This window comes from Carassius carassius, chromosome 11, assembly GCF_963082965.1.
Source record: "Carassius carassius chromosome 11, fCarCar2.1, whole genome shotgun sequence".
NCBI classification, from domain to species: domain Eukaryota; kingdom Metazoa; phylum Chordata; class Actinopteri; order Cypriniformes; family Cyprinidae; genus Carassius; species Carassius carassius.
The window spans coordinates 32,138,947-32,160,170 of record NC_081765.1 but is presented as its reverse complement, the minus strand read 5'-3'; the positions used below and the strand labels follow the sequence as shown (position 1 = coordinate 32,160,170).

The 21,224-nt window shown below is 35.1% G+C and overlaps 1 protein-coding gene across 1 annotated transcript in view; it reads right to left on the bottom strand.

Moving 5' to 3' along the window:
• Positions 1-11,250, bottom strand: part of LOC132153206 (potassium voltage-gated channel subfamily H member 7-like) — a 101,100-nt gene extending 89,850 nt beyond the window's left edge. Inside the window, exons 1-2 of the mRNA XM_059562549.1 lie at positions 10,831-11,250; positions 9,084-9,314 (exon numbers count right to left, since the gene is read on the bottom strand). Of these exons, the coding sequence (XP_059418532.1) occupies positions 9,084-9,314; positions 10,831-10,906 (307 nt within the window). The 5' untranslated portion in view covers positions 10,907-11,250. The remainder of the gene's footprint in view (positions 1-9,083; positions 9,315-10,830) is intronic.
• Between the last annotated feature and the right edge of the window lie 9,974 nt (positions 11,251-21,224).

Sequence of the window (21,224 nt, the reverse complement as noted above, 5' to 3'; positions counted from 1 at the left end):
ATATGCCAAAACTTAATTTTTGATTAGTAATATGCATTGCTAAGAACTTCATTTGGACAAATTCAAAAGCGATTTTCTCAATATTTAGATTTTTTTTTCACCCTCAGAGTCCAGATTTTCAAACAGTTGTATCTCAACCAAATATTGTCCAATCCTAACAAACCATACATCAATGGAATTATTATTAATGGTTTTGTGGTGCCGGGTCACATATGTTTCTGCCTGTGATTTGCATAGATCATGCTTCATTATATCAAATCTTACATGTTTTTTTAAAAGGTGTAGAGAAGCTCAGATACTCATTTGCCATGCAAGAAACTCTAGTGTGGATCCTGGAAGCTCTCATACAGACCTCAGTGTCTAAAAATTGTAATCTTAGAATTCAAGAATAAGTTCAACCTTAATTTTATGAAGCTATTCGAGAATACATTTCATGCTCAAAGAAAACAAAAATAATTTTTTTTAATTTTTAATAATTTAATTCTATATAATTTCTTTGCTTCCGTGTCAGTTCTGCTCCTCTCTGACTGTCAGAGACTAGAATCTGCTCCGGTGGATGCTAACAGTCTTTAAGTGTGATGATGAGTTCAGTCTGAATCCCATCTTAACGGCACCTTAAGTGATTGATTTGGAACGCTCTACACAGACAGCAATAGAATCGAAAGGGTTAAGTGTATTATTTATTGAGTTTGATAATAAATTATTTATATTTGTAATTAGCATGTCTTTCGTTTCATCCACCTCCTAGAATTTGTCGGTTTTTGTTTCACACAGTCTGTTGCAATGCATCATGATATTGCATCTTCTGTGAGGGATGCATCTAATCCTGTCTTAGAATTTGTCAAAAAATAATGTATCTTTGTATCTTGCTGCGGTTGCTAGGATGTTCTGGATGGTTGCTAAGTGTCTTAAAAGCTCAGTCCACTCTATGATATTGTGTTCCTTAGATTATTAAATGTTTTATTGTCCTCCTTAATGTATAAATTCAATTTAATTAAAATAATCATTAATCAACTTAGTGGAAAAATGTACAGTATGTTTCAGAAAAATATTTTTCTATTGCGGAATTTACTTTCACATTTTTTTTTTATTCCCCTAGTTAAACAAAAAAATATTGATATGATATTTTAATTGCATTTTATTTTATTTATTTATTTATTTTATTTTATTGGAGCTTTCTTAAGTCAGAAAATTTTGCTTTTTATATTGTCCTCCCATGTGAATAGATTGTATCTTTTTAAATAATAATTAAAAGCAAAATTTGTTTTTCAGAAAAAATATTTTCCATAATGGAATTGACTTTACACAGAATTAACCCCCTAAATTAAACAGCAACAACAAATTTTTTTTTTGTATTTTAATATTTTTAATTTATATATTTTTGTCAGATTTTTTATTATTATTATTATTATCCTGTATACCTGTTTAAATTGCATTAAAAAAAAACATTAATCAACTTGAAAAAAAAGTTTGTCCCATTGCTGAATTGACTTTCACAAAATAGTTTTAATCCCCTTATACTCCCATGTGTTTAGTGGACAAATTGATAATGTTTCAGATAAATGTTTTTCTGTACTATTTTGCCATTGTGGAAATGACTTTCAAAATATTTTATTCCTACTAACTAAAAAATAATTGTGTCATCATATCTAATGGAAGTTAAATATTTCATAATTTGAACACAATTTGTGCCATACAGTGATTGAATCATCAGTAAAGCTTTGTTCCAATAAACAAATATTTCAAACAGCAGATTCTGCTCAGGAATGACACTACAAGCAAGTGTATCGAAATAAATATACAACTAGATGGCTCATTAGATTTGCATGAGCACTGTAATCCATCATGAGCCAGGAGCGAGGTGTCAGATGCACCGCTGTAACGACTCCATTAAGACCACACACGAGCTGACATCTCCATATGCTCTACAACACTGATGTGACATCAGAGCCCATTACCCACAAACCTCTTCATCCCTGGAAGTACTAAACAAACTCTGTTTAGCAGGGGTCATGACAGCTTTGTGGCCTGATCTGTGTCGTCGGCTGCACACACGCATTGATTTACTTTCACAGCGACTCGTGGGACTGCGAATCAATTCATTCTCCGTTATTTATAACCTTGTTAAAACTGTCTGAAACAGCAGGTGTAGGTGTCGCTTACAAGAAACTGCTTTTCAGATTCTCATCAGGTACTTTAGTAGATCAAGGGTGGACATTATAATGTTTTTTTAAGCAGGACTTTGCCTTTTTATTAAATTAGTTTTTCTTTTTTGAGTCTTTTGTTTTTTAACTCAAGTGTAATACAGAGGTGGAAAGAGTACAAAAATATTCTACTCAAGTAAAAGTACCATTACATTAATGAAATTTTACTTAAGTACAAGTAAAAGTACCAGTCTAAAAATCTACTCAAGTAAAAGTAAAAAGTAGCTCATTTAAAATTTACTCAGAGTAAAAATTACTTAGTTACATTTTAACAGTGGGAGGGAGTCAAAATGGGACAGGCCAAGGGTGTCAAACTCAGTTCCTGGAGGGCCACAGTCCTGCACAGTTTAGATATAACCCTAATTAAACACACCTGATCCAGCTAATCTAATCATTTAGGTTTATTTGAAAACTACATGATATGTGTGCTGGAGCAGGGTTAGAACTAAACTCTGCAGGGCTACGGCCCTCCAGGAACTGAGTTTGACACCCCTGGGATAGGTCTATTAATCTCAAACTAGTTGTTTTTAATTAAAGGAATCAGTTATTTAGAATAATAAAACATTTGGGCTGTTACCAGGCAAATCATTATCAACAAACTCATCTTTTCAATACAGAGGAAATGCAAAAGCTTCATCGGACGTGGCATTTAGATGTATTTACACACTGTTTAGTGCAGGACAAGAATGCATTTAACCTGCAGTTACAAATGCATGAATAATGTTTTGATATACAAGACATGAAATGTTGAATACTCATTTGAAATGATAAGAAATTAATTATAAAAAAAAAATCTTTAAATGTGAAATTAAAATGGCCAGTATGTGTCAGCAAGTCACTGTTAATAAGTGAGTCATTGCGATTGAACCGAATCATTTAAACGGTTGATTCATTCAGGAACGAAAAACTGTCACGTTGCTCAGAGACGCAAAACTGTGCTTTGGTGGCTGTGTTTGGAATTATTTTCTGTTGTAGAAATAGAGCTAAAAAGGCAATATGGTGTCTAAAACGCAAGTCTCTTAATTAACTTGTTTACTGAACTGTTATATATATGTATGTATATATTCATGATGATTTTTGGAGGAAAAGATGGCATTCTTTGTGTGATTTTGATTTAATATATGAAATTATATAAATATGTGAATTTTCTGCCACTATATCTTCAATTCTGTGATCATTCTAAATGCATTTTAGGAGACTGAATCACACAGTGAAAGAACGCACTATAAATGCGCGCGCACATCATTAAAACAAAAATAGCACACTCCTCACCACGGTCTTTTTGGCTAATTTGTGCAAAACCTCTTGTTAAAATGTCAAAGCTTCATTTTAACCACCAATGCAACGATGCAATTATTTAGCTTACCTCTTCTTGTGAAGGGTTGATATCTTGTCGAGATTTTATAAGCTGCTAGTTTGGTCTTCCTAGGCAAGTACAGCTTACACTGCATACTAGAGCATACATATGGCCATGGGTTCACTTCATTTTCTTCGAGTTCAACTTCAGAATATGACGGGGTTTCGTTTTCAGCGGTGTCTGCACCACTAACGCCTGTTTTGTCCGTCTGCATCTTTCCCTTGATTTTAGCGCCAGTTTGCCCTCCTGCCCATTATTTACTGACGTAGTTTCCAGGGAGCGATTTATTTATTTATTTATTTTTTTACTCAGTAATTAATGTGTTTTAAAATGTAGCGAAGTACAATACTTCAAACAAAATATACTTAAGTAAAAGTAAAATTACAGATTAAAAAAATTACTTTAAAAAGTATTAGTACACAAAAAAGCTACTCAATTACAGTAACGCGAGTAAATGTAATTCGTTACTTTCCACCTCTGGTGTAATATAATTTAAAGCTCTTTTTGCTTCACATTATGTAAAAAAAAGAGAAGAGAAAAACTTTTTTCTTTTATATGTGAAGTATTTACTAGTATTTACAAAATAGTCATCACCATATGGTTATTTATGTAGCAAGCAAATTTTAATTTATTTTTCGTCATATATACTAGCATTCAAAAGTTTGGGATAATAAGATTTTTTTTATGTTTTCGAAAGAAGTCTCTTCTGCTCACCAAATCTGCATTTATTTGATTAAAAATACAGTAAAAAACATAACTTTTGTGAAATATTATTACACTTTAAAATAACTGTGTTCTGTTTGAATATATTGTCAAATGCAACCCATTCATGTGATCAAAGCTGAGTCTTCAGTGTCACTGTGTGTGTGACACTGAAATAAATGCTGTTCTTTAAAAAATTCTATTAATCAAAGAACCCTGATAAAATATATATATATATATATATATATATATATATATATATATATATATATATATATATATATTTATATATTTATTTTTCTTTATCAGGGTTCTTTGATTAATAGAATTTTTTAAAGAACAGCATTTATTTGCAATTTGATTTTTTTTCTAACATTATAAATGTCTTTACTGTCACTTTTGATCATTTTAATATGTCCTTGCTGATAGTATTCAGAACAATTTAGTTAATAATTCTAATGAATGTTTTTAATAACATTTTTATTATTTTTATTGAATAAATGAAATATTTATTTATTTATTTATTTAAACTGCTGACCCAAACTTGAACAGTTATACACACACACACACACACACACACACACACACACAAATAAATAAATAAATATTAAACATCAACAAAAGTCTTATCAGATCCGGATTACCTCATTTTAGAGGTGCTTCTGCTCCTAAACATCTACATTGAGCTTCTTTATCCATCTCAAATTTAATTACACCTTCTTTATAATTCATATCTTTGGCTGAATGCTGGCAGAAGCCCTGGGTCTCAGGTGAGCTGCGCTGCTCTGGTGTGATGTACTGTTAGTCCGTGTGTACAGCGTGTTGTATTTCACTCTCAGCTTGATAGCACTCTTTAACCGAACCTCTAATGATTCCTTAATGAGCCTCAGTCTGCATTTTAGTCCTACTTTTATGCAAGCTAAACCGCTGCTTATCAATATCTAAATACAGGGGAATGGCTGTTGAAATCGGCCAACACCAAGTGCTATTTAATTGCAGTATTCAGCTCAAACTGCAAAGGCGAGTGATTAAACAATAGCTTATATATATATATATATATATATATATATATATATATATATATATATATATATATATATATATATATATATATTACCATTGTTGGGAAGGTTACTTTGGAAATGTAATAGGTTACAGATTACAAGTTACCCTGTTTAAAATGTAATAGTAGTGTAACTTTTTCAATTACTTTATTAAAGTAATGTAACTAATTACTTTTGAGTACTTTTTGATTACTTTTCTAAATTTGTGAAAATTAAAGAATAATAAATAAAAGCATATACACCAACTTAAATACAGTTATCTAATAAGCATGTGACGTATTCTTTGTAATAAACTCCTGAAACATTGGTGTTTTTTTTAAACTGCTGTCTCTTTGTATATGATGATAGTTTTCTCAAAATAAGTAAAATGCTCATTAAGTGACACAAAGCAGTTCTAGAAATTATGTTTATGTGCTCGTGTACTCCTATATTGAGATGGCAGAGGTTGAAAACACTGCGAGCTTCAGTAGGCCTATGTGTAGTAAATTAAACCATGTCTTTGCCATTAATTTACAGGAGGGGCGGACTGGGAAAAAAATTCAGACTGGAAAATTCAAACTCATACAAACAAATTCATGGACAAAACTATTTTTTTGTATGGACCTGACATAAAAAAGGTTTAAATCTTTAATTTGGGGACATGCAAAATAATTAAAAGTTCTCTCCTGAACTGCACCTTCACTTCCATTTTTCTCTTCAGTCTCTTTATTTTGCCCTGTTATCCATCTCTCTCGTGACTTTAATACTCAAGATTGAACAAAACTATACTTTACAATACAATACTCTCCAATACTACAATATCTTTATAGAAAAATCCTAATACTGTACATGAGTCATGTTTTTCCCTTACAAAAGTTAAACATGCTTTTATTAGCCTATATAAAAGTAAAATAACCTTGCTTTGTTTTTTTTTTGTTTTTTGCAAATGGATTTGTATTTATTTTTAAATAAATACATTTGTAAAATAATTTTACATTTTTGGTTATCACGGTTAAACAATAGTAACCATTTTCTCTGGATTTATAGTTAAATATTAAAATGTAAATTTTCGTAAGGGTTGTGTTGTCTGTCATAGCTCCCCCTAAACCTATGAAAAAATCGGATTTTTTTCAGCTAAATTACTACTGTATCATTACAACAGATAATAATGATGTCCTTTATATAGTATTTTGAGTGATGACTGATGAGCAACGTGCTGCTGCTTGATTAAATAAATAAAAAAACAAAGACAAAAAAGCATCTTTACAGATGAAACTGACCTGAAACCCTGAACAGTAGTTCTGCTTCTCTGCTCCAGCTGTGCGCTTCCACACTCCACTCTATTCTCTCTCTCTCTCATTGATTACTCTGAGTCTGATCCAGACTGAACCGTTTGGCGGAGGCGCGGAGAGCGCGCGAGTCATGACTAACACTTCATGACTTATTAGAGATTTAATTATCAAATGGCGGATTCGCAAATGATCGCTTTAGTACATTCGGCAGGCAATTATACAATAATGATATTAAATAGTGGGGCAAAATCGGCTGCCAGGCTACCGGGAATTGTCCCGGTTCTCCCGGTGTCCAGTCCGCGCCTGATTTCCACAGACACGCAGAATGTGCAAGTCATATATTGCATTTTGGGGGCTTAATATTCACAGACACTAGTCCATGTCATGTTTTGATTCAAGTGTAGGCTACTGACCTACTTTTGATTTAGTCATCCAAAATGTGGCATATTCCGTCCGCGTTAGGCATTTCGTTTTTATGAATGACTGTATTTCTGCATCCCGGAAATTATTAGGGCGGTATGTCTCAGAATAGTCAGTGCAATTTGGGAAAGAAATCAGTTAAATCTGTATTTTGATGTGTGTAAATATTCAAATGTAATCCCCTTTGTAATCGTTAAAAATTTCATAAGTAACTGTAATTTAATTCCTCATTTTTTCGTAGTAACTGTAACTAATTACAGTTACAATAATTTTGTAATTAAATTACGTAACGCCGTTACATGTAACTAGTTACTCCCCAACACTGTATATTACCCAGCTGAAGTTCATTGTTAAAGGTTTTCTATCTGAATAGGTACAACCACTGAAGTTCTCCTAGTGTGTAATAATTTCTAGATGCCATGTCAGTGTTATGCACATGAACTATTACAGAGATATGCTGTTATGTTCAATAGATATCAGAAAGACTGTTTACCATTTGTAATTACAGTCAACATCTCGTTATGGTACATAACGCACACAATTGCATGTTTATGGTTTGGTTGATAGTCACATGACGTGCAGGTCAATAAAATATTGAATCTTTTTTATTTTTTTATATTATTTATTCATTTTAATTTTGCATTTAATATATATATGATAATACATTTTAATTTAGTTATTTACTTTGAAGCGTTTATAATACTATGGGCGTGCTTGCTTGTGTAAATCTCAAAGCCACTATGCTAAGGGTGTCGTGGGTAGTTGCCATGGAGTTGTGAATTTGATCCGGTTGCTAGGGTGTTCTGGATGCTTGCTCAGTGGCCAAAAAAAAGCTTACCACTCTATGGGATTCTGGTCTCTAGATTTTCATTCTGAAATAGATTGTCACAAAAGTGTTTATTCCTTCCAATTAAACTATATAAATGGACACTTGGAGCTATTTTATGTCAAAATATTTAATATAAATAAATGCAAATGCAAATTTTTTATCATTTAGAATTTTTTAGAATTATATATATTTTTTTCAATGTGGAATAGACCATCACTTTATTTAGTCATTTTAAAAATACATCTTTCTATTTTTACGTTATTGGAGTTATTTTATGTCAGAATATCTAATGGAAAGAAAATATTTCAAAATATTCCAAATGGATAATTTTTATTATAATTTTTGATGATTATTTTATCATATATATATATATATATATATATATGTATATATATATATGTATATATATATATTCTGCCAATTTTCCATTGTGAAATATTTTATTCCCTCCAGATAAACAAACAAACAAAAAGAAAAACTTTTTGGGGTTATTTTTAAGTAGTCATTTTAATTGCCCCAATAAAAATTGTCTATTTTATGTCTAAATATCTTATGGAAATAAAATCATGGAGCATAATTTGTAACGCAGAGGGACCGGCTCATCTAATGCACACCAATTGGGTTTCTGGCTCATCAGTGAAGCATCTTCCTGTGTCTCTGTTCAAACGGTGCTAGCAGAGGCCGATCTGAGCTTTATCAGCAGACACTGGTGTGTTTTTCTTTAATCCTGTGTGTTTGAAGGGATTGGACAGGCTGAGGGCTGAATTTGACTGAGTAGCTCTAGGCGGGTGTAAGGATGCCCACATTACATTAGTGAGTCTGCTTCATTGCACACTTCAGCTGAAATCAGTTTTCCTTCCCACCAAATGAGATGCTTACGATACTGTAGCCGACACAAAACAAAAGAGAGACAGGGTGTGTGAAAAAGAGACACACCACTCTCCTTTCCTGTTCTGTTCCAAAGCTAACGATCTTCCTAGACAGTGTTTAAGTCGTCTTGTCATAGGTGCACTTAAAGGTGCACTTAAACTAAGTGTAAAAATGCACATAATTGTATCATTGGAGCAGTATCCAATGGCTGGTGACTTCAGAAAAGTTACTGGCCATAAATACATGTAGAGACAGCTGCTCACTACCAAGGATGATTGGTTTTGGAACAGAGCCATTGATCTTTCTCTTTTTTTCTATACAGATCAAAACCACTGACCCAAAAGGAAAGGATGGGGTTGGACTCACCGTCCTTGCGATGGTAAGTGATCTCCACTTTCCGATCCTCTGACCCCAGGAGAGCCTGGGCCACCTGCGCAATCGAGTGTCTCTTGGTTAGCTCGCCATGCAGGAAGTCGCATGTACAAGGTTTCTGCATGACATCCGGCCTTGAGAATCCGGTCATCTCACAGAATCCATCGTTACAGTAAATAATAGCACAGTTCTGGACCCGGGCATTGGCTATAATGAACTTCTTATCTGTAAACAATCAAACACCACATAAAACCATCATGATCATTTGATGAGAAATTAGTTCTTCAATACTTGGCAAATCTGAGCATGGTGTGAGATCTCTTCTGACACTGAAGGAAACACATGTAATCAAAAGGATCCATTTGATCCTTCAATGCCATTTCAGAGGCAGCTGAAATCAAAGAGATATCATCTATGGCTTTTATTCACATATAAACATGTAGTTCTGACTTTCTTATGCTTACAGTTACATTAAAAAGTGTATACCAGGGATTCCCAACCAAGGATATGTGTACTCCAGTGAGTACTTGGAAGGACTGTAAAATTACAATTAAAATGGATTGGATTAGAATTTTTTATTTGTACTGTAAATAAATGCATCCTTAAGTCGTTCTCTGAACAATATCCTCAATTCCACCAAGAACATAAAACTCAAGACAAATAAGCTCAAGTGAATCTTTTTTTCATCTACAGTACTGATTTTAGTTTGCAAGTAAATAATTGTAATAATAGACTTATAGCTTATAATATTTATGATAATGTTAAATGGTATCCAGTATATTATGAGTTAACATTGTTAATGAGCCTCACTGAAGGGAATGTAGAGGGAACGTAAGCCAACAAAATTTGGGAAACACAACAGTGGCTGAGAGTTGAGAAACATTTTTGAGAGTATTATTATTACTACTATTGACAAACAAAAATGTAATGTACTTCTATATATACATACAAGTCATTTATGAACATTCATAAGTTAATACTTCCTTTGTATTAATTTTTTTATTGTTTATTTTTATGAAAGTAATACAAAACAATTATATAATTATTTTTATAGCTTACTTGCATCATAAAATTTAACCTGAGATTTTGAACACTTTAGCAGCTGTACTGCTTATATAACGAGTGCTTAAAACCTTGCATGCCATAAAAATCCTGTAAAAAAGCTCGAGCAGTCTCACTGTGTGCATGTGCATGCGTCTTTGTGTGTGTGTTTGTGTGTAATCTTCAGTATGGGAGCATAATTTCTCTGATCATACACGCAGATCATGCTTTCATTCATGCATTTCAATGGTATAGCTGCTAAGTACATAAACACGGTCATCTGACAGACGCATCCGAATTGTAAACATTAAAGAGCCACAATGCTACAAGTCTCCTGACTGTCATCTGCCAGTCTCTCTATAAGCCTTTGTGTCTGTTCCTGTCGTTAATCTGATGCCCTAAAGCCTTATAAAAGCAATACAACATAGGATATTGTATGTTATGTCATCTCATTGTTTATTTTTATTGATATTAGTGTTTAAAACACAGGAAAAAACGGTGGCAAATGCACAAAATTGGATGCGCTCAACAAAGCTCAAACTATTTACTTTCTTTAAATGCATACGAACTGCATGCATGTGTAAATACAGAAGGCTACATATTAGCAATATTTGTATACGCATCTTAATATTAGCGCTTCGTTTATCATCTGAATCACGTGGAGACAAAGAATCGTGTGTGTTTGTTTTGCAACACTTACTCTGTCCCTCGAATTTCCGTATTATTATTCCAAGAAAGGTATTCTGAGGAGCCACATGACCTCTCCGTACAGGCATGATTATAATAATCTTCAGCTGTTCGTCCAAAACAAAACCCCTTCGAAGCTCCTCAAAGTTATCGCAGCAGCGGCTCTTTGTCCGACAGAACGGCCAATCTCTCTACTTTCAATGTGCTTTTGTTGGTGTGAACTCAGATACGGTGGTTGTAGTCACACGCGTGTCGGAACCTTGGCTGAATCCCCCGAAACAGACACCGACAGGAATCGGTGAAGAGGAAGAGACGGGTGAGATTCGGATGCAGAAGCATCGCTGTCCGCAGACGGGTTAAGACTAAGTCCTGTGTGGTGCTGAAGGCGAGTGGAAGACTGTGTCGTGATCCGCCTCTAGGGGCCTCAACTGAGCTCCGGCGCTCCGGGCTGACACTAAACTCACCCTCAGTGCGTGATGATACAGTGCGTCAAAGGGGTTGAGTTATAGCGCTCGAGACTCGAGAGAAAAAGAGTAGTAGATGCGTGGATTTATGAAACTAATGAATGCAAGGTGCGAAGTACACAATGTTTTACAATAACTTCAAACAGACACATATGAGAGCAGTGCCAGTAGCATTTAGATGATCATATGGACTGGAAAATTCACAACGACAAATTATTAAGAAATACAAGAAGACTTTATTTTATCATTCTATTTTCTAGAGTTGGGGAAAGTTACTATTGCATTACAATATTGCGTTACTTTCTGAAAATAGTCATGGAAAGTAATGCGTTATGTTAATTTTGCATTAGGCTACTTTTTCTTATCTGCCTTGGCCTAATTTTTCTTTCTTCAGAAAAAAAGAAAAGAAAAACAAAACACAAATGTTAGGTTTATCTAAAGACATTTTTGCTTTTCAGTATGGTTGATCATATGTGAGTGAGATGAGTGAATTTGGGTTCACATTTGGTCTAGAGCTACAGTTACTGTATGTTCACACAGCGCACACAATGACTCTGCACTCACTCCTGATTTCACTCATCGTGAGGACAGGAGAGCTGTCAGTCAGTACTTGAGAAAACAAAGTAATTGGCCTTACTTATTTGAAAAAGTAACTCAGGTATTTTCTTGTAAATTAAAAAAAGTAATGCATTGCTTTACTATTTACTTGAAAAAAAAACAATCTGATTACATAAAATGCATTACCCCCAACACTGCTCTTTTCAAGAAGCATGAAATAATTGGTTAAATAGTGAAAAAAGTCGCATTTGTCTGAGAAAGTAACCATAGCAAATGTTAGCTAGTGAACTCCGCTGTCATTATGTTTTCATACAAAGTTGTGAATATATCCAATGTGCAAAATTGGAATATCACATGAAACGTTTGCGAATTGATCACAGTTTCTATCTAAGGAGTCAAAGAGGACAGCATCTTAACTTCCTGATAAACCTAAATCACTAAATCAAGTCAGGTCAAGACAGATTGTGTCAAAGCAACTGTTCAGCATTAATTAAGAAAATAGTGTGTCAGTAATGCAAAATGACAATAGTAAACACTCAGTTCAGTTTAAATATTATCTATGCAATCAAGTCAATGATATCGCTGTAGATGAAGTGACCACAACTAAGCAAGCCAGAGGTGACAGCAGCAAAGAACCAAAACTCTATCGGTGAAAGAATGGAGAAAAAAAAACCTTGGGAGAAACTAGGCTCAATCGGGGGCCAGTTCTCCTCTGGCCAGACTTAACTAGCAGTTCAATTCCAGGCTGCAGCAAAGTCAGATTGTGCAGAATAATCATCTGTTTCCTGTGGTCTTGTCCTGGTGGTCCTCTGAGACAAGGTCTTTACAGGGGATCTGTATCTGGGGCTCTAGTTGTCCTGGTCTCCGCTGTCTTTCAGGGAAGTAGAGGTCCTTTCTAGGTGCTGATCCACCATCTGGTCTGGATACAGACTGGATCTGGTGGCTACAGTGACCTCAAAATAAGAATGAAACAGACTAATGTTAGTGTAGTTGCCATTCTTCTAATGATGGAACTAGTACATCGGGTATTATGGAAAGTGTTCCCGGTTCTGGTTGTCCTAATTAATGCAGCCTAAAAATCCTTTAATGGATTTGAAAATTAGAAATGTGTTAGTATGTTATGTGTAAGCCAAGTCAAAGAGGTGGGTCTTTAATCTAGATTTAAAGTGACAGAGTGTGCCTGCCTCCTGAACAATGTTAGGTAGGTTATTTCACAGTTACAATTACACACAATTGTTTGCATTCATTTTTTTTAGTGCACATTTTTAGAATCTATGCGCATCTTGGCATTTCCATCCTGTTTTTTTATGCCATATTCCAATGCACATAAAATAGGTAGAATTTCTGAATACAATTAGAAAATAGAATTTATGTCTGAAATCTTCTGTCGAGGTTCGTCTTGCGCGACTTACATTTTATTGTGGACGCATATAACACACGCACGTCTGCAAGATGTCTGTTAAAGATCGCTTCATCTGGAAAGCATCTGCTGTGTACAAACATCTGATAGATGTCTCTAAGATAAACAACTTAGAGACATCTTCTAAACGTCTATTTGACATCTGATAGGAAACTTCCTATATATTGTAGATAAGCAAACACTCTAAAAATACGTCTTACAGATTTAAATGCAGACGTCAAATAGACATCTCCGTGATGTACGTGTGCTATTTGACGTTGATTGGATGCTTGCATTTTTCGAGTTCACTGGGTGATTTGGGGACCGGAAGTGACGCGATGTGAGATCAACCAATCAGAGAGGTCTCCCAATCTCGATCGATTTTTTTGGTTGGTTAAAGTAAATGGACAATATCTCATGTTTTTCCGTGGGTGCTCAGCCAGGTAGGCAGTGTATCAGTGCCTATAATTCAAACATAAATTGTTTTACAATATAAAATTGTCTTTTAACTAAACTGTATTGTGTATTGTCTTTTAGCTTAACTGTATGATTTTTACTTTTTATGATAAAATTATATATATACAGTACAGACCAAAAGTTTGGACACACCTTCTCATTCAAAGAGTTTTCTTTTTTTTTCATGACTATGAAAATTGTAGATTCACACTGAAGGCATCAAAACTATGAATTAACACATGTGGAATTATATATGGAATTATATACATAACAAAAAAGTGTGAAACAACTGTAAATATGTCATATTGTAGGTTCTTCAAAGTAGCCACCTTTTGCTTTGATTACTGCTTTGCACACTCTTGGCTTTCTCTTGATGAGCTTCAAGTGGTAGTCACCTGAAATGGTCTTCCAACAGTCTTGAAGGAGTTCCCCGAGAGATGCTTAGCACTTGTTGGCCCTTTTGCCTTCTGTCTGCGGTCCAGCTCACCCCTAAACCATCTCGATTGGGTTCAGGTCCGGTGACTGTGGAGGCCAGGTCATCTGGCGCAGCACCCCATCACTCTCCTTCTTGGTCAAATAGCCCTTGATGCCTTCAGTGTGACTCTACAATTTTCATAGTCATGAAAATAAAGAAAACTCTTTGAATGAGAAGGTGTGTCCAAACTTTTGGTCTGTACTGTAAATATAACATTGTGCTGACATTGTTTCTCATTTAACAAGTAGTTTTGAAGATAATAGACATTTTGCTAACTGTGCTAGCAGCACCAAATTGGTTGGACAAGATGAACCAATTGTACACCAGAAATAACCTATAGAAAATCCTTTTCAAACGTTTGGAAAGTTGAAAGGTGTTTTGTAATTCTCATTCAAATCTTCTTTACAGCTGTAATGCAATGACCTGTCCATGGTCCTGAACTCTATATGACTAACTGGACCTTTATTTTGGGAACCCTTAATACCTAAATGTTATAAACATGATGCAGATTTACTGAATAGGCTTCTCCACTGCTTTGAGGGCATTTCATTAATCCATATATGGCCTACTGACAATTTCAAGCTAATCTCCAAGCTTGGGAGGCGTGCGGCTTCAACAGCGCTTAAAAAAGATAGAGAGAGACAGAAAGAGCAGAATGGAGAGCTTGTCTTACTGAAACATCTGTCCCAGTATTTCAGTGAGGGCTGAAAACCCATCTGCTCCATTGAGAAAAAAAAGAGGATGGATAGCATTGAAAAGCAAACAACCACAACAGCAGAACCACCTTTAGTTTTGGATCTGTTGCTCTTTTTCCAAAATGTCTTGTCAAATTTAATTGTTTTTGTGTCTTTCTTTGATTTATAAATGGTTAATGTAATCTCAGTTATCTTGATTGTTTCTCGACAGCAATGAGAATGAAGAGAAAATGGAGACATTGTCTCTGATTGAATCCTGAGAAAAATCTCCTGCAATTTCTTCAGTATCTTATAGAAGCATATCTCACTACAGAAGGAAAAAGGTAATTGTGATTTTACTCACAATTATGACTTTTTTTATTGCAGTTGTGTATTTATATCTCACAATTCAGACTTTTTTGTCAGTTTATTGCAGTCATTTGTTTATATCATGCAATTCTGAGTTCATATCTTGCAATTCTGAGAAAAAAGTCTGAATTGTGAGATATAAACACAGAACTGCATGACATAAAAAATTGGGAGAATAAAATTAAATTGTGAGATAAAAAGTAAATTTGCCTTTTTTATTTTATTATCCCGTGCTATAATTAAACTTCTATATAACGTAATAATTTCTCAAACTGTTATCTCAGATTTTCCAAGATGCGATTACAACATGTTGTGATCATTTCTAAACAAATTATTGGAATTGCTATCCATATTAATTTATAGAGTACATAAATGTACAAGATGTCTTAAAAAATGAATTAGCCTAACTGTTGGAATTTGTATTAAGATAGACTGAAAGTGTTTTGATAAAGACTTAATGTGCAGCTTTGATAGGGAGTTTAATTGCATGTGGAGATCACAGTGATGATGATGACAGAGGTGATCTGGGTTCTGGATACTGATCCAAACAGAAAGTGTACTGTTGCTATAGTAACCTCCTCAGAGAAACTCCATTTCTGAATATGTAATTTTCTGAAGGCTAGACTCCCATCACCCAAAACTTTTGTTTTGACATCCTGGGGAGTTCAAGCCTTAATTTGGGGAGAGTTTTACATTTTTTAGTTTTTGTGACGTGTTTACTCATGTAAAACAATCTTTGCATTTGTTGAAAATCTATTAAAATCCCTATTTTTTCATGTACAGATTCAACTACAAGCCAAAAGATTTTTGGTAATTGCCCATAGATGGTATGATAAGCTTGTTTTTAGGACCATACATGCAAGGAAATATCATTCTCATTACTGTAACGCAAAACATAGTGATATTTTATTTATTGTGTAAAACAATTTATACATGGTAGTATTTGATGAAAAGAGGTTCTTTTGTTGCTTTTTTAGAATCATGTTCATGTCATCCTAAAATTTTATATAATTTAATGTAAATCAGGGGTGTCAAACTCATTTAAGATTGAGGGCCGGATTGCAGAAAATGTCCCGTTGTGCGGTCCGAATGACCTTTTTGTTAAACTCTAGTTTGCTTACAATTACATTAATATTAACCATACAAATTACAATATAATTTACAAAAGTATATATATATATATATATATATGTGTGTGTGTGTGTGTGTGTGTGTGTATATATATATACACTAGGTGGCAGCAAATCTCTGTCTTTATGAGTGATCAACTGACTCATTCAAAACGGCTGATTCATTTAGAAATGAAGTTAGAGATTTTCTTTATGAATAGGCCAGTGAATCATAGATTCAAATGCTTTGATCAAAAACAAAGATTAATTCCGTAACAAAATACTCAACAAAATATTAGACAGCATTGTGACTAATATAACACACTTAATACTAGCATCTTTTTAGTTGAGCTATTGTATAAAAGCGATCGCGCTGACATTCGGGAAAGCAACACGCTTGTTATAGTTAGACATTTCTTAACGATCATGATATAAATATTAGAAATACAGGGCATTTTTCCCTCATATTATGAATTATATTGTAACCTGATAGCCTTCATCAGACACTGAAAAACTCACAATGTGTGTGTGTGTTTTTTTTTTTTTTTTTGGCAAAGTTACAGAATGTCAGTTCGCACATCATTAAAACAACAGTTAGGATATTAGTACACGATAAATATTGCACACTCCTTGCTCATTTACTTTCTCCATACGAAGCTGTCCAGTGCGTCAGAGTGTAATTTAATATCACGAGTTGTGATTAAACTTACATGTTGGTGTTGAGATAATAATGTTTTTTTCCATTTCTCCTTAAATAGCCTGTCCGTCGTTCCAGGCCAAATGTCTTCTTTTGGAAATGTTTGAAATCACAAGAAAATTGCCACACAAGCATCAGTTACAACACAGCTTTCATCAAATCCTCATGCTGCTCGAGATTCTTGCGCCGCTTTAAAAGGCACATGTTAAGTGTCCAGACTCCCGAGGCGTAGGACGACGTAAATAAATTAATAATTTGTTCCTCTTTAAATTCAAAATAAAACATCTTAGCGAACGCCCTTTATTTAATTTTCAACTGATGTTTAATTTATTATTTTATATTATTGTTTAAATCCTACTGCGGGCCGGATTGAACACCTCTGTGGGCCGTGTTTGGACCGCGGGCCGTATGTTTGACATCCCTGATGTAAATGGTATATATGCATATATGTTTTTCTACATTGAGAGAGAGAGGGAGAGAGGGAGAGAGAGAGTATAAGTATATATTAAAAATGTATATTCATTAAGAAATTCATTTTCGTGATTTTTTGAATGTATTAAAAATGATAAAAACCTGGATCTGGATTGCCATCACTCATGGAGGGTTCATGAAAGCCATTCTGGTCGTTTCAGACAGTATAGACAGTTTCTGAGCCATGATCATTCATAGCTTTTCTTCCGCTGACTGATGTGAGATCTGTATCTGCTGAGCCGTCATTCAGAAGGGGACACTGCAATTCTCTGAAGATCTGAGAGGCTGCAGTTTACCTAATGAAAGCATATTACTCTAAATGAGAGAGCATGAATGTGTGAGTGCTTTTCAAATTGGATAGAGCATGCTGTGAGATCAGTCTTAAATGATCAGGGATCACTGAAATCCCACCCATGTAAATGCCCCCTTTTCCTCATACCCTCTATTTGTTTTTGACATCTGCTGAGATTTTGATCTTCTCATGTGTGATCAGCTGATATCTGAGCTGTACATAAACTGGCAAGGTTCATACGAGCTAAACTGCATGATACACACTCGTCAGAGTAGCTGTTGACTCTGCATGGGTGTGAGGTAATGCCGGGTGAAGGGGACGTTACTAATCCTGCGAGTGAGATTTAAATGATACACAGTGTGAGAGATGACATGTTATGCTTTGCTCCCCATCTGGACGAGCTCTAACCTCAAAAGAAATTGACCATTTTAGACACTGCAGGTGTTTGATATGGCCATATTTCCGAGAAACTGTGTGCATTTGTGCATTTTAGGCTCTGAAAATGAGAATTGGCATATGACATCATGGCTGAAATTTCATCAAATTACAGCCCTGAAACCAGAGAAATTGTGATATAGACTAAAATTGTGTCAGAAATTATGTGTGTTGCTGGGGAAAGTGGCAGGCAGTCTTCTTGGCCTGAAAAGTGAAGATAAGCATGGTTTGAGTCCACTGCGTTTAGTTGAAAATACATAAAACCACAAAATACAAGATAAATTATTAGCTAAATTTGTCATTTTTCCTATTTTGTCTATCCATCTTTCAGCAGTTTTGCATATTTTTGGGCCTATGTAGCTCATGGTAATATTAATACATTTCAGGGTCTAATTTTTGTGTGATGAACAGGTTTACGCCTTGAGCTCCAATGTAAAATCCAGGTCCTGAAGTAAAACCTTGTGAGAAGAAGGCCTGTCTTGGAGGCTATAGATAGCTTGATTGATCTGTATGTGGCTGAACTAAGCTAAAGCAGAATGGGAACATCTCTAGCTTGCACTGTCATTTTTAACCTTTAAAATATTAATGTTTAATCCTTCCTTTCTATACAGATATCAGAGAGAAAACTGCTCATCCGGACAAGTCCAGGGCCCAAATGACCAAATGCTGAAGTAAAACTGCATTTTGCAGGATTGAATTTTCCAACGAGGGTTTATGCATTAAGCATACTTTTTTTTTCTTTTTTTTAAATTAATCAGTGGTCTCCCATTTTGCTTGTTGACACATAATTGCGAATGTACATTTTCAGGGGTAAAAAAAAAAATATTTATTTAGTAGGAACTTCACATTTAAGTTAAATTGACTTCTTAGAAAAATGTTGTAACTGCATAGCAACCACCCAGAATACCCTAGAAACACCCTGGAAATGCACTGGCTACCACCCAAAATACCTTAGCAACTCATTGCAACCACCCTTAATAACCTAGCACCCACTTAGTGACACACTGGTAAATACCCAGAATATCCTAGCAACATCCTGGCAACCTCCTTGAATACCCTAGCAACTACTTAGCAATGCCGGAGCTACCAACTCAAAATTTCCTAGACAATGTCCTGGCAACTGCCCTGAATACCATAGCAACCATTTCGCTCCTGATTGTTACTAAAAATCGCTGTATTTCCCTCTGACAGGCTGCCATGGATCCTGCATTTTCCCTTAACCTGCAGGAATGAGGAGCAATTGGTGAGCAGCAGGAGAGATGAGCGCTTAATCCCACCCTCATGCCAGGAGCCCATCTATCCCATAATACTGCCTCTGACGCTTCTCCCTCTCCCTTACTTCCATCTCTCATTCTCTCTCCTGCTCTCCCATCCATCATGATTAGGGTCAATGCCATCAGCCTTTTCAATAGCAGTAAGGCAGGCTTATTTGTTTCCCCTCTATCACTCTCTTTGTCTTCTGTCCCTTCATTCTCTGCCCAGTCAAGTTTTCACACTCAAAAACGGCTGTCTGTAATTTAATGATAGGATAGATGAAAGAAAATATTTTATTTGCACAGTTTTAAACATGTCAGCATGAAACAGGATATTCAACTCAAAGAACTTTAGAGTGGAACTCAAACTCATACATTGAGAATTGATTGGATTATGAAAATTGGGAATTATAATTGAGTCAGATAGAAAAGGTGGGTGGGAATGAAAAATGTGAAGCCTTGGTGAAGCAAAATTGTTTCAGAAGAAGAGCATTTTCATGAAAGATTAACGTGCACTGATGAATTGTGCAGTAAATTGGAAATGCTCTATGTATTCTATGAACATTATTAAAGACCGGTCCTTAATTCTGATAAGTTGAGCCACGTTAGAAGCCCTTATAAATAAACATACACCTTATTCATGCGCCACTGCATCTGTGTGATATAGCCATTGATATATGCATTGTGTGGTAACGTCTTCCAGTTATGTTAATAGAACATCCAGAAAATTATATTATTGTTACTGGAAGAATGTTTCTTTGTAACTTTGAGAGAACCATGTTAGAACATTTTGAGAATGTTCCCTGTTATCTGGGTAATTGCTATGGAAACATTTAACAACTACTGTTTGTTATACAGTTGATCTGAAATTGCATGTAATAGTTTCATTTACCAAGCTGGATTTGGTCATTTTTCCAAGCGGCAAGTAACACAAAGGCTATGTGTTGTCCTGGAAGCAGGACATGTTTTTAGTACAATGCAACACAAAGATTTTTCCCCATTCATTTAGATAGGTGATAAGTGTCTCACCATGCGAGAGCTTCTATCTTTAGCGAGGAGAGCGCGCATCCCCGTGGGAAGAGGCCACAATGTACATTTCCTAAAGAACAGACACATCCAGCCTGTCACGCGCTGATAGAGCCACCACCACATCATAAAACTCTGTCTCATTCTATTTTTTCTTTTGTCGGCTGTCAGCCTCAGATAGTCTCACAGCCTGTCGTTAACTTTTTCTCGCTCTTTATCCCCCCCGTCTATACCTCCTTGTCCATTTCCCTTTGTGTGTTGTGTCACCCTCCGCTCTAATGCTCAGTGATTCCCAGAAAGAGCCCTGCTCCGCACGGCGGGTCTCTCTGATGAAGTTATCTGGGTCGGTGAAAGGTTCTCAGTGCCGCCCTCCTGGAGAAACCAACCCCTGGAGTGAGAACATATGTCTGCACTTCATACCAGTACTATCATGTGTGAGTTTACAGATTAGGATTGTCTCATGTACGCTTAACACATCTCCACTACAAACTGAAGTAATACAGCAGCTACCTTTCTGACAAGTGACTTCTGACTTCTGAAGAAGTGAGCTGAACTTCAAGCTAGAAAAAGTAGATTTTATACATTTAATTGGACAAATTTGGGGAGTTATTTTACTGAAATACTATTATTAATGGTCTTAAGTTTAATTTTGATGTGATTTTGACATTTTTATTAGTTTTTGTTTATACATTTTTATTTCACTTCAGTTATTGTAGTATATTGTTCAAT